The sequence below is a fragment of the Tamandua tetradactyla genome, chromosome 9 (genome assembly GCF_023851605.1).
Source record: "Tamandua tetradactyla isolate mTamTet1 chromosome 9, mTamTet1.pri, whole genome shotgun sequence".
Classification (NCBI taxonomy): Eukaryota; Metazoa; Chordata; class Mammalia; order Pilosa; family Myrmecophagidae; genus Tamandua; species Tamandua tetradactyla.
The window spans coordinates 14,467,259-14,479,906 of record NC_135335.1 but is presented as its reverse complement, the minus strand read 5'-3'; the positions used below and the strand labels follow the sequence as shown (position 1 = coordinate 14,479,906).

Below are 12,648 nucleotides of genomic sequence, written 5' to 3'. Positions count from 1 at the left end.
ATGTACCTAGAAAAATGGCTGAATTTCAAAGTACTGGAAATTCCAAATGTTGGCAAAAACTATGGACAAAAGAAATCTATCATACACTTCTGGTAGGAGTATCAGTTATTGCAGCTACTTTGAAAACCTTTTGAATATTTACTACTAAAGGTGAAGATGTGCATACCCTGTGATCGGAAATTTTAATCCTTGGTGTATACACAACAGAAATGTGTGCACATGTGTGTACCAAGATACGGAAATAGTTATAGCAGAATTATTCATAAAAGCCCCGAAGTAGAAACAACCCAAATGGGTCAGTGGCAAACAGATTGATGTGTATTCTACTAATAGAATTCTACATGACAATTGAACTATAACTATACTTAACAACATGGATTATCTAAGCAGATTCAAAAGAATACATACTTTATGATACCATTCATATGAAATTTGAAACCAGGCAAAAGTAAAGCTAAGCTAGAATATTTATGTATGCACTCTTAGTTGGTAAAACTAGAAAGAGAAGTAAGGCTCGGTGACCTGAAAGTCAAGATAGTAGTTGCCTTTGGAGGGAAGGAATAGGAAATAATTGGTAGATGTCATGCAAGGGGAATTCTGGAATGGTGGCATCTGTTCATGTTCAAGAAAACCATCATTTTTATTATAAAATTATATAAATATGCCAAATGTTAAAAGTGATTCAATAGGAATCAAGGTGGGGATGTGAAAGACTGTTTTACTCTGTGAACATCAATATTGCTTGTATTTTTAAAAAAACAAGTATCTATTTATTACTTTTTAATTTATTACTTTATGAATTTAAGAAAATGATATGATTTATAAGATCGTGTCTTACAATCATATCTTACAAATTGTAATTTTTATTAATTTTTTTTCCAGAGTCCAAGTAATGAAGGCAGTCTAACGCATACAGAAGACGCTGAGAGTACTTTTTAAAAACCTGAAATGTAAGATTTTTCCTGGTGCTTATACCTGATATAGGCCCTAATGTATAACAAAGCTGCTACAAAGCCCAGAGATTTCGTGCAAAAGAATATACAAAAAAAAGTTGGATTTTTCTCCTCGGTATTCAAGAAATGTTTCTGCACATATTTTTCTGGGCTCTAAGAGGAGAGCTTTTTCCTATTTAGATGTGAGATTATTACAAGGAAGAATTTGTTATCTAGGTATTCTAAATAACTGTCAACTCTATAGTGAAGCTTTTATATGAATCGACAAAAAAAAAGATTTCTAATTTTCTCTAAAGCACGTACTAAAAATATCTAGAGTGTGATTTTGTAGAATTCTTAGGAAGCTTTAAATAATTTTGTTCCTACAGGTAAAGAGCACGTTTCAAAGTCCAAGTTTTTTAATACCTGAACTGTCTTCTACTGATCAAAGAATGAATCACAAGGCCTCCAATTCATAGTCCCTTCAGTGTTCATCTTTGGCTTCTCCTCGCCTCATTAAAGTTCCTAACTGCCCTGAAAGTCTCTGCTGCCTTTCTTCCCCTTGCTTCTTATTTCCTTGTCTTTGCTCAGATCATCTGTTTAACTGCTTTTCAAAGCAGACAGACTGCCTTTCCACAATAAGGAGAATTTCCCAGGTGATCTGTTCTGAATTCAGAGTCACCCTCTACTCCAATATAGAACATTTCTTCAGAAAGCTTTGGGTCAGTAACACTAATCATGCCAGTGCGTGCATGTAGCTCTCTTTTAAGGGTTCTTTTGTTTGTTGGCTTATTTGTTTTGTTCCTCTGTCTTTCAGGATGTTTTATTGATTGTAATCTAGTACTGTAAATTAAGATTTCTTTCCTTCTAAAACCCCCAATGCTTAGTTCATTTATTTCAGAAAAACACACATTAATTGTCTACTGTGTGCCAAAAGGATATATTAAACCCTGGAGTATTAAAGAATAATAAGGCAACTGACCACAAGAAGTTCTTGATCTAGGGGAGAGAAAAAACACTGGTAATAAATCAAGAATATGCAGTATGATACAAGCATTAACATAGGTATGAAAAAATAGATGTAGCCCAGAAGAGACAGATCCTGTTGGGAAATAAAGTTTTATGAAGAATATGACTTCTGAGAAGGAGATTAATAGGAGTTTACCAAGCAGGTTGGAAAGTGGGGATAGGTGTTTCAAATAGAAGAATTAGCTCATGAAAAAGATGAGCAATTAAAATATAAGAACTATATCTTGCAGACAGTGGGGAGCCATTGAAGAGTTTTAAGTAAGGAAATTTTAGACTTGGGTTTACATTTGAGGAAAAGTATGAAATAGAGGGAAATGTATTGGAAAGAATAAATTTGAGAAAAGCAACTAGAGACTGGAAGAGAATAATGGATAACCATCACAATTATTCAGACAATGAAAAGGAGAGGGTAAATTTTAGATTTGGTGACTGGCTAAATGTGAGGTACAAAGGAAAAGAATCTAAAGTAAGCCCCCAGTTTCTGGATTGGATGACACCTTCAGTGATACAAAATGGATTGACAAATTCAATTGAGTTTTTGATAACTATGGGATGTCTATTAGGCAGCTGAAGATACATATCTGGAGATTAGGAGAAAGGTTAAAGAGATGAATTTGGTAACTAAATATATGGAAATGAGATGATTTCCATTTCCAGCAATTCAGGACTAGCTTCTTGCAGTGTAACCCTCCTACAAAGAAAAATAAGAGAAAACCAATTTTTAAAAAAATTAATCTGTTTGAAGCTGTTGAAGATTTAGGATTTAAGGGAGCTAAGATTTAAGCCATCAGCATTGAATTGAAATTTTAATCTGTGTTCTTTAGGCTGAGGGAAATTATTCCAGATGGAAACTTATGAAGGAAAAAAAATTTTAAAAGGATAAATATCTGAATAAATAAAAAAATGAGTAGTGACTATATAAAACCATTTCTGGACATATTAAAATATATTTACAGTAGTCAGAAATAGCACAAAGTGAGTGATAAATGGAGTTAAAGTGTTCTACAGTCCTTATTGAAAAGCAGAATAATATTTATAACAGACCTACTAAATTAAGGCTGTATATTGTAATCTCTAAGAACAAAAAGAATGTATAACTAACAACAGTTCATAAAAAATATGTAATAAATCCAAAAGAAGGCAGGAAACAGAATAAAACAGAATAAATAAGTCCAGACAAACTAGTATTAGAGTAGTCATTAAAGTAAGAAACATTCCTGAGATCAGGTAGAAAATTTCATAAAAGGCTTAATCCACCATGATGATATAATTCTTAGTTTGTATGTGCATAATTGCATATCATTAAAATACATAAAGCAAAAGTTGAAAGAACTTAAATGATAGACCATGATTATACTGGAAAATTTAGAAGCTTTTCTCAGTAACTGATGGAACAAGCAGATAATGAATGTGCAAGTCCATCAAAGTCAGAAGATACAAAATCGTATAAAAATCAATTATATTTCCCTCTACTTAGCAATGAACACATAGAAATCAAAATTTTTAATTCCATGCTATTTCAAATAGCTCAAAAAATTAAACAGGCACAAATCTAACAAAACATGTATAGAATTTGAATGCTGAAGACTATATAACACTAATGAAATCAAAGGAAAATCTAAGAAAGATCCCATGTTTAGCATAATAAAAACGTCAATTTTTTCCAAACTGATACCCAGATTGTATGCAATTCCAGTTGAAATTCCAGCTATATTTTTTGTAGATACAAAACAATATTATTCTAAAACTTAAATGGAGAGGCAAAGGAATAAGAGTAGGTAAAACAATACTGAAAAATCAGTAGGAGGTATTACCTTATCTGGTTTCAAGATTAATTATATAGCTACAGTAATCAAGACCAGGGATGGACGTATAGACCAATGGAACGAAACAGAAAACTCAGAATTAAACTCACACGGATATGGCCAACTGATATTTGACAAAAGATGCAAAAGCAATTCAATGGAGAAAGGATAGTCTTTCAACAAATGATGCTAGAGCAATTAGATACCTATAGAGAAAAAAAAAATGAACCTTGATGTAAACCTCACACCTTATATAACAACTCAAAAATATAAAACTATAAAATTCTTAGAAGAAAAAAAATGGAAACATCTTCAGTGCCAAAATCTAAGTGAAGAGTTCTTAGACATGACACTGAAAGCGCAATCCATAGAGGAAAATTTGATAAATTGAACTTCAAATTTTAAAAACATTTGCTCTGTGAATGACCCTCCCTGTTCAGAGGGTGAATCTTTTAATCAGAGTGGGAAAAAATATTTTCAAACAATGTATCTGGCATATGACTCATAAAACTCAACAGTAAAAACAATCCAGCAAGATTGAAGAGTCATTTCAGTGAAAAAGATATTCAGAGGTCAAAATATGCACATAAAAAGATGTTCAACATTACTAGTCATTAGGAAGTGCAAACTAAGACCACAAAGATATATCAGTACACAACTATTAGAAGAGCTAAAATAAAATATAGATATATTGTACAGTAGTAAATGGTGGCAAGTTGAAGAAAAACTGGATCTCTCATGCATTGCTGGTGGAAATACAAAAATGGTACAGGCACTTTGGAAATCCATATGCTTGCCATACTACCAAAGCAAGTGCACTTTTGGCATTTATCCCAGAGAGATGTAAACTTACTTCTGCAGAACAACTTATACTTGATTGTTCATAGTAACTTTATTTATAGTAGCCAAACACTGGAAACTATCAAAATGTCCCTCCAAAGGTGAATAGCCAAACAACTGTGGTCATCTATACCATAGAAAACTATTCAGCAATAAAAAGGAACAAAATCTATTGATAAATGCAAAAACTTGGATGGATCTCAGAGCCATTATGCTAAAAGAAAAAAAAATGCCTATTTTGATAGGTCACGTAGTACATCATTCAATTTATATGTCATTCTCGAAATGACAGACATGTAGAAATGGAAAACAGATTAGTGGTTGCCAGGGTTTAAGAATAGTGGAAAGAAGAGGAGTAGGTGTGGCTATAAAGTGTTAGAAGCAGGGTGTGATGAAATAGTTCTGTATCTTGATCACAGTGGGGATTATACATTAATCTACATACTTGATAAAATAACACATATTGTATCAGTGTCAAAGCCCTGGTTTGGATATTGTAACTCTGGAAAACATAAGCATTGGGGATACTGGGTGAAGGATGCATGAGACCTCTCTATACTATTTTTGAGACCTCTGTAAATCTATAATTATTTCAAAATGAAAAGTTAAAAAAAAGGAGGGGTGGGTGCTGTGACAGGAGAGGGGTGGCACTTGGCTTCCCATGAGATGGTTAGTTTTTTTCTTAAACTAGGTTCTGGTTACACAGATTTTAATTTTGGTTAATTCACCTAGCTGCATACTATGTACAGACTTCTGTTCATTTAATCCAAATAAATTATTTTAAAATAACATGATAATAAATGAAACCACTCAGGATGAATGTGTTGAGTAAGTAGTGAAAAGGGCTGTGCACAGAACTGAGGAAACAATTTTAAGATTTATATGATAAGAAAGAAATGAAAAAAAAAAAAAGGAAGTTATAGTATCATGAAAATCAAAGCAGAAGCAAGTGCCTAGGTGGGAATTCAAGAATATCAGGTAAGTTATGAAGATGGAAAATTATAGATTGCTAATGTTTATAGCTTGGGCCAAATTGTAGAAGATTAAAAGAACTGAACAAGACATGAAGAAGTATAGGCAAGAATATATACTACATCCTGCTACTTTAACTCTCAAGAAGATTAGGAGAGGCTATAGCTTGCATATAAGCCAAGAGGAAGGACAGGCTGGAGAGAATTGATAACAATGGTAGATTGAAAGAACGATCACAAATCCTTCACATCCCTATATGCATGCTCCTTTGAACCCTGTCATAGGATAAATCCCTGTCACAAAGAGGTGAAGTCTATTTTTCCAATCCTCAATTCTGGTCTGGCCTTAGAACTTGTTTTCGCCAATAGAATACAACAGAAGTGACTGCAGATGCCAGGTACTTGCAGGACTTGGAATGTCCATTCTAGTTCTCTTGGAATGCTGTTGCTATGTGAGAGCTGTTGCTATGGGAATGCTGTGCTTGTTTAGCCTGCTGGAGGAGAGCTGCAACGTCTCAGTTTTTAGTAAAGTCACCTGGAAACCACTATGTAAGAATTCTTTATATTTTTTACATGAGTCCTTTTTCAGATACATATTGCAGATACTTTCTAATCTGTGGCTTGCCTTTTTATTTTGTCAATGGTAACTTTTGATGAGACATTTTCAATCTTAGGAAGTCCGATTTAGCTTTTTCTTTTATTTCCAGTGTCTTTATGTCCTATCTAGAAAATTCCTGCTTAAATATCATAGCTTATGACACATCTCAAAACTGCAAGAGTAAGTTTCCAACTTTTTCTTTTATTATTATCTTAGCCATTCTAGATACTTTGAATTTCAATATAAACTAAAAAACAACTTGTTAATTCTATAAAACTCCAATAAAATTGTATTTGAGATTATATTTAATATATCATTTTGGGGAGAAATGACATTTTAAAAGAATTGAGTCCTCTCATCCAAGAAAATTGTATACCACTATTTAAATAAGCTTCTTTAATTTTACTCAGCAATGCTTTGTAGTTTTCCATGTAGAGATCTTACTTAGCTTTTGTTAAATTTATTACTAGGTATTTGATTATTATTATTGCTATGTTAATTAGGACAATTAGTATTTTTCAGAAAATTGAGCTCTAATAACATGCAATCATAATATGATATTGTACATTACAAAGGATTCTACAGATAAAGCAATTAATAAGATAGGTGCTTACAAAATAATTCATTACTTGATTTAATTGATTTTAAAATAAAATATATGGCATGGTTGTGGAGTCCTTGTATAGTCAAGAATAGGTAGAATATAATGTGGGAAATAAAACTAGAAAAGAAGGTAGAAGTCAAATCTCTGAAAAGTTCCTGTAATTAAACCAGGTTAAAGAATTTATAGTGTGTCTAGAAAACAACAGAGAATCCCACTGAGGAGATCTAAAAGACCCATGTAAATGTACCTTTTAAAAATTCTCTGTGGGGTGGGCCTTGGTGGCTCAGCAGGCAGAGTTCTCACCTGCCATGCTGGAGACCGGGGTTCAATTCCCAGTGTCTGCCCATGCAAAAAAAAATTCCCTTTGGCTGAAGTATAGAGATGGAATTTAAGACTTTAGATTTTTGTGGTTGTTTTGTTTATTTTCTTTTGTTGTGTCATTATTGTTGCTTTGAAAGCATACATGTATTATCTAAGAGCAAGGATTCTACCTGTGTCTGAATTCTAGCTCCACCATTTAGTAGCTGCAGGGCTTTGGGAAAATTGCTTAACTTCTCTGTGTCTCAGTTTCTTCAACTTTAAAGTAGAGATAATAATACCTACCTAATAATTGTGTTAAGGAAATTAAGTGGAATAATATATGTAAAGTGCTTGTAACACTGCTTGTTACATGATCTATAAGTTTCCTAGAGCTGCTTCAACAAACGGCCACAAACTATGTGGGTTAGAACAATAGAATTTATTTTCCTAACAGTCCTGGATGCTGGAAGTCCAAAACCAAGGTGTTGACAAGGCCATGCTCCTTCTGAAAGCTGTAGAGAATAATTCCTCCTTATTCCTTCCTAGCTTCTGGTGGCTCCTGGAAATTCTTGGTATTCCTTTTGTAGCTGCATGCTCCAACCTCTGTCTTCACACAGCTTTTTCCCTTGTCTGTCTTCACATGTTTTCTTATAAGGATGCCAGTCATTGGATTTCAGCCCACCCTAATCTGATATTTCCTAATCTAAGCTTAATTATTTGTATTTTCTGAGATTCTGTTTCCAAATAAGGTCATATTTGAAGTTCCATGTAGAAGTGAATTTTGGGGAGGACACTAGTCAATTCACTACATCAGTGCTTATGGAAGAATTATCTTTTTCTAGTAGTTTTATAGTTGGAAAAGGGCTCCAATTTTTATCATTAACCAAATGGGATTCATTTAAGTGCTCTAGTCTGCACTAGGGAAATTTATTTGCAAAAAAAGAATGGAGTTGGATGTCTAATGACATGAAGATTTAGAAGGAGGAAATAAAAGAATGGGGGAAGGGGTGGCAAAAAGTCTCACTCCTGGCATACCAGGCTTAGAGCAGTAACACTAACTTTACAACCCATTGTGGTTATTTCACTAAAATAGTGTTGAAAGTATCCTAACATTCATGTCTCTGGATGACTGCTCAAGTAGCACAGCTGATATGGGTAAGCCTCTCAGGGCTCCCCAATCGAAGATAGCCATAGTGATATCAGTTGTCACCATTCTGATTGATTTAGATTCTCTAGACACTTTTCTTCCTAGCAGATTTTTATAGATTATGAAACTGAGCCCCTGAAAGTTTAAGTGGCATGTCGCAAGACAAAACAAAGACTTAGAACCTGACCTGTCTGATTCTTTCAGTTATGCTCCATTATGATGGTTAAGTTCATGTGTCAACTAGGCCAAGTGATGATGTCCAGTTCTTTGATCAAGCAAGCATTGGCCTGATTGTTAATATGAGGGCATTTAATGAATTTAAATCATGAGTAATTTGATTGCATCTATGGCTGATTACATTTACAATCAACTGAGGAGACTGCCTTCATCAATAAGAAATGTCTCATCCAATCAGCTGAAGGCTTTAAAAGGAGAAGTGAGAATTTCAATCTCTACTTCAGCCAGCCAGACTCTCCTGGAGAATTCATGGAATTTCACCAGAGTTCCCAGCTTGTGTGGCCTGCCATATAGAATTTGGACTTGCCCAACCCCTCAGTCATATGAGACTATTCTTATAAAGATCCCATAATATTTACAGATATCTCCTCTCAGTTCTATTTCCCTAAAGAACCCTGACTAATAGAACTTTGGTAAAGGAGTGTGTTCCTGATAAACAAAATCTCAAGGATGAGATATCTGAATTGGTTTCAGGGTTTTTGGAATTGGTTCTCTAATCTGATTAGATTCAAAGGTACTAATGGTCCTATTTCCAGTAATCAAGATGGCACTGATAATTAATGCCTTGAGTTGGCAATAGAGATATGCAAAAGATCTCCACTAGATCAGGCTACTAAAATGCTTATAAGAGTCAGAGCTCTGGGTGAGAATGTTTTTGACACCTTAACAGTCTTTTGGAGTTAAAGGTATAATGATGTTAGCTAGTTGTTCCTGAATATGCTGCATAGAGCTGTGAAAGAAAGAGATGAGCTCAAGGCTTCAAATTCACAAGTTAAGCACTGCATTGAAAATTTCAGTGTGTGCCTTGGAAGAAAATCTTATTTTGTATGGCCCAAAACTTGAGATTTCTGAAAACGAGACTGAGGCTCATTGTGTAAGCACCTGAATTATAAACTAAATTTCCAACCTTGCATGGTTTCTGATATTAAAGTTAGGGCACTTATTGGAAAAAAATAGAATCCTGAAAATTGTAAGGTGGACATATGGGTTGATAATGATGGAGGTGATTCTTCTGAGTCTTTGCCAGATAAAACTGTAATGGCCTGACCTGAGGAACCAGCCTCCAGACCTCCAGTCTATCCTGAAGAACCTGCTATCCAGTCTCCACCTGAAAAGATTAACCCTGTTGTGCCTGATAAACTTGTAACCATCTCCCCTGATGAAATAGCCCTCTCCCCTCTGTCTGAAGTGATGAATCCTATTTTATCAGATGAAAATGCAGTGGAGTGCCCTGAGATAGTTGGCTTGCAAGACACTTTTAATTTTTCTTGTGACCTGCCTCCACCACTCCTCTTTTCTTCCAGACCTATAACTAAACTGAAGTTCCAACAGGTCCCAAAAGGTGAGGAACAAAGTGTGACCCATGAGGAGGTGCATTACACTCCAAAAGAACTGCAAGATTTTCCCAATTTATAGAGGCATAAATCAGGGGACTATGTGTGGGAATGGATATTAAGGATATGGAAAAATGGTGAAAGGCATATAATGTTAGATCAGGCTGAATTAGTTGATACGAGCCCACTAAGCATAGATTCTAAATTCAGCGTTAATAGCATGAGAGATTACAAAAGGCTCTAATTATTTGTTCAGGTGATTGACTGAAACATGGACCAAAAGAAGCCTCTACCTAGCAAAATAGTAAATTGCTGTTAGGAAAGACCACCAGAAACAGTATGCTTTCAGCTGGCAAGGCTAACAATACACTCTTCTGTCCTACCTAAGGGGTATACCAACTCTCCTGCCTTATATCATAATCTAGTCTGTAGGGACTTTGATCATCTGTCCCTCTCACAAGACATCCTATTGCCCATTTTATTGATGACAACATGTTGATTATATAACCAAGAAATTAGAATTTAGGGGATGATTTTGATTACTGAATCATTATATAGATATTCCTTTTTGCTTTCTGGCATATTGGAGTAAACAGAAAGAAATATTTGAAATCTCTAAATTATAATCCAGCTGCCTTGATCTCTGATAATGATTGCATAGCCTTTATATTCTGCCCCTGTGATTGTAAAAACCTTGTGACTAACTTCATTTGTACCTATTTATCCAGCTTTTCAAGTTTAGTGTCTTGTAATCACTAAAGACAATCCCTAATGTTTATTAATGAAGGGTCTTGGGTCAGCCCAGAACTAACCCACCCCAAGTCCAAAGTTATCTTGGTAACCAAGACTGGCTCTATCCAAAATGGGCCCACCTAAACATATGCAGTAGCTTAGACTTTAACCTACAAATCACCTATACTTCATTCCACCATTTCCTTACATTCGTTCTATGACTAAGCATGTAATCAATCTGTGCATGCTCAATAATTAGATCATCTCTAATTATATCATCTGGGGCCACTGTGTTCATTATCCTAAACCCTGCCCATCTTTTTCTCTAATAAAACTATCAAAATTACCACAGTTCAGGGAGACAGAGTTTGGGCCAATAGGCCATCTGCTCTCCTACTACAAGTCTAGTAATAAACTCTTTCTTTGAGACTCTGGTGTCTCAGAAATTGGTTACTGAGCACATTGGGCAATAAAATCCATGGTCTTTTTCCAGTAACAACTGAACCTAGTGAGCAAGAAGTAGAAACTACTCTAGACGTATTGGAAAGCACTTGCATGTCAAATGGTGGGAGATAAATCCAACAAAAATACAAGGGCCTTCTACCTCAGTGAGATTTCTAGATGTCCAGTGGCGTGGAACATGCTGCGATATCCCTTCTAAGGTGAAGAATATGCTGTTGCATCTGACTCCTCTGACAACCCAAACAGAAACACAACATCTAGTGGGCTTCTTTGGATTTTGGAGACAGCATGTTCCCCATTTGGGTGTGCTACATCGGTTCATTTACTGGTTCTATTTCCCTAGAGAATCCCAACTAATGCATCCATTTTATCTCTTTCAGGTAGAATGGTAACCCAGTTGATCCTTGAAATTTTGAAAATGGATGACTGGTGTAATTTGAAGGAAATTAGTAAAGATAATAATGCCAAGAATTTCAGAGCGGTCCAAAGGTAAGTAGCTGGGTGATAAAATGCTAAGGCACTTAAGAGAGAGAGTAAAATGGAAATTCTCCCAGACCTATAAGAGAATAGTTTTAAAAAGAAAAGGAAAAAATGACTCTCTGGTAAAAAGTGTTAACAAAAATCAATCCTCAGAGCAAGACAAATAATTTTTGTAAAGATTAAGGTATGTCTTAATGAACCAAAGGGTAGGAAGACAGGCATCAGGAAGGGACTGAAATAGAGAATTTGAAGGATGCTACACAGGAAGCTTACTCTCCATTTCTCCTTTTTTTCTTTCCTTTAAATGCCACCTCCTTTCTTCTCTCCTGAAAAAAATGAACTTTCTTTATTACTAAGTAGAAATGCCACTGCCTCTGAGATTTTATATCCCTGGCTCAAGAGATAAGTCAAGTGTTATTGTAACCAGGGCCTGGCTGACAATGGTGCCAGCTGAGCCCCTATGCAGGTTAGGGGTCTCACTGCTAAAGGAATTTAGACAAATCAGAGGGCCAGTAGGAATAAGTAGTAAAATGAGAGAATTAAAATTTTTTTTAATAATTTAAATATTTTTAAAAATGAGAGTATACATGTGAAAGAAGTTAATGCAGACATGCCCAAGGGAGGGACATGTACTGTAGGAAGTGGGTTAGCTTGTTTTATAGGAAAGTTTTACTGATGGCAGATTTCCATAGTAACCTTTGAATACTAGATGTCTTCTTTGTCCTAGGAGGAGATAGCTAGCAGAATTCATGGTTTGCTGTCACATACCTAAAATCTGTCTTTGGGCAGATGGTTAACAGTCTTTATGACCCTGTGCTTCCTATCATTAACTAATAATTTGTTTTTGAGCCAAGAATTTTACAAGCTTTTATGGTTTGGGGAGGTCTCAATGGTTTGGGAAGGTGTTTTTATAATCTGACAGATGCAATATACCAGAAACAGAGCAGCATTTAAAAAGGGAATGTATTAAGTTGCAAATTTATAGTTCTAAGGCCATGAAAATGTCCAAATTAAGGCAAGGCTATAAAGGTGTTCAAATTAAGGCATCCAGGGAAAGATACCTTGGCTCAAGAAGACATTCAGGGTTTCTCTCTCAGCTGGGAAGGCACATAGCGAAGTCTGCTAGGTTTCTCTCCAGGCTTCTTGTTTCATGTAACTCCCCCGGGGACATTTTCTT

At 35.2% G+C, this 12,648-nt stretch overlaps 1 protein-coding gene across 7 annotated transcripts in view; it reads left to right on the top strand.

Moving 5' to 3' along the window:
* Positions 1 to 11,480, top strand: part of MS4A13 (membrane spanning 4-domains A13) — a 28,176-nt gene extending 16,696 nt beyond the window's left edge. For 6 of the 7 annotated variants that reach the window (XM_077116099.1, XM_077116097.1, XM_077116098.1 and 3 more), the window contains 2 exons: positions 883 to 950; positions 11,372 to 11,480. In XM_077116099.1, coding sequence (XP_076972214.1) covers positions 883 to 939 — 57 coding nt within the window. In that variant the 3' untranslated portion in view covers positions 940 to 950; positions 11,372 to 11,480. The remainder of the gene's footprint in view (positions 1 to 882; positions 951 to 11,371) is intronic. The other variant, XM_077116096.1, reaches the window with a different exon arrangement.
* The last annotated feature ends 1,168 nt before the right edge of the window (positions 11,481 to 12,648 follow it).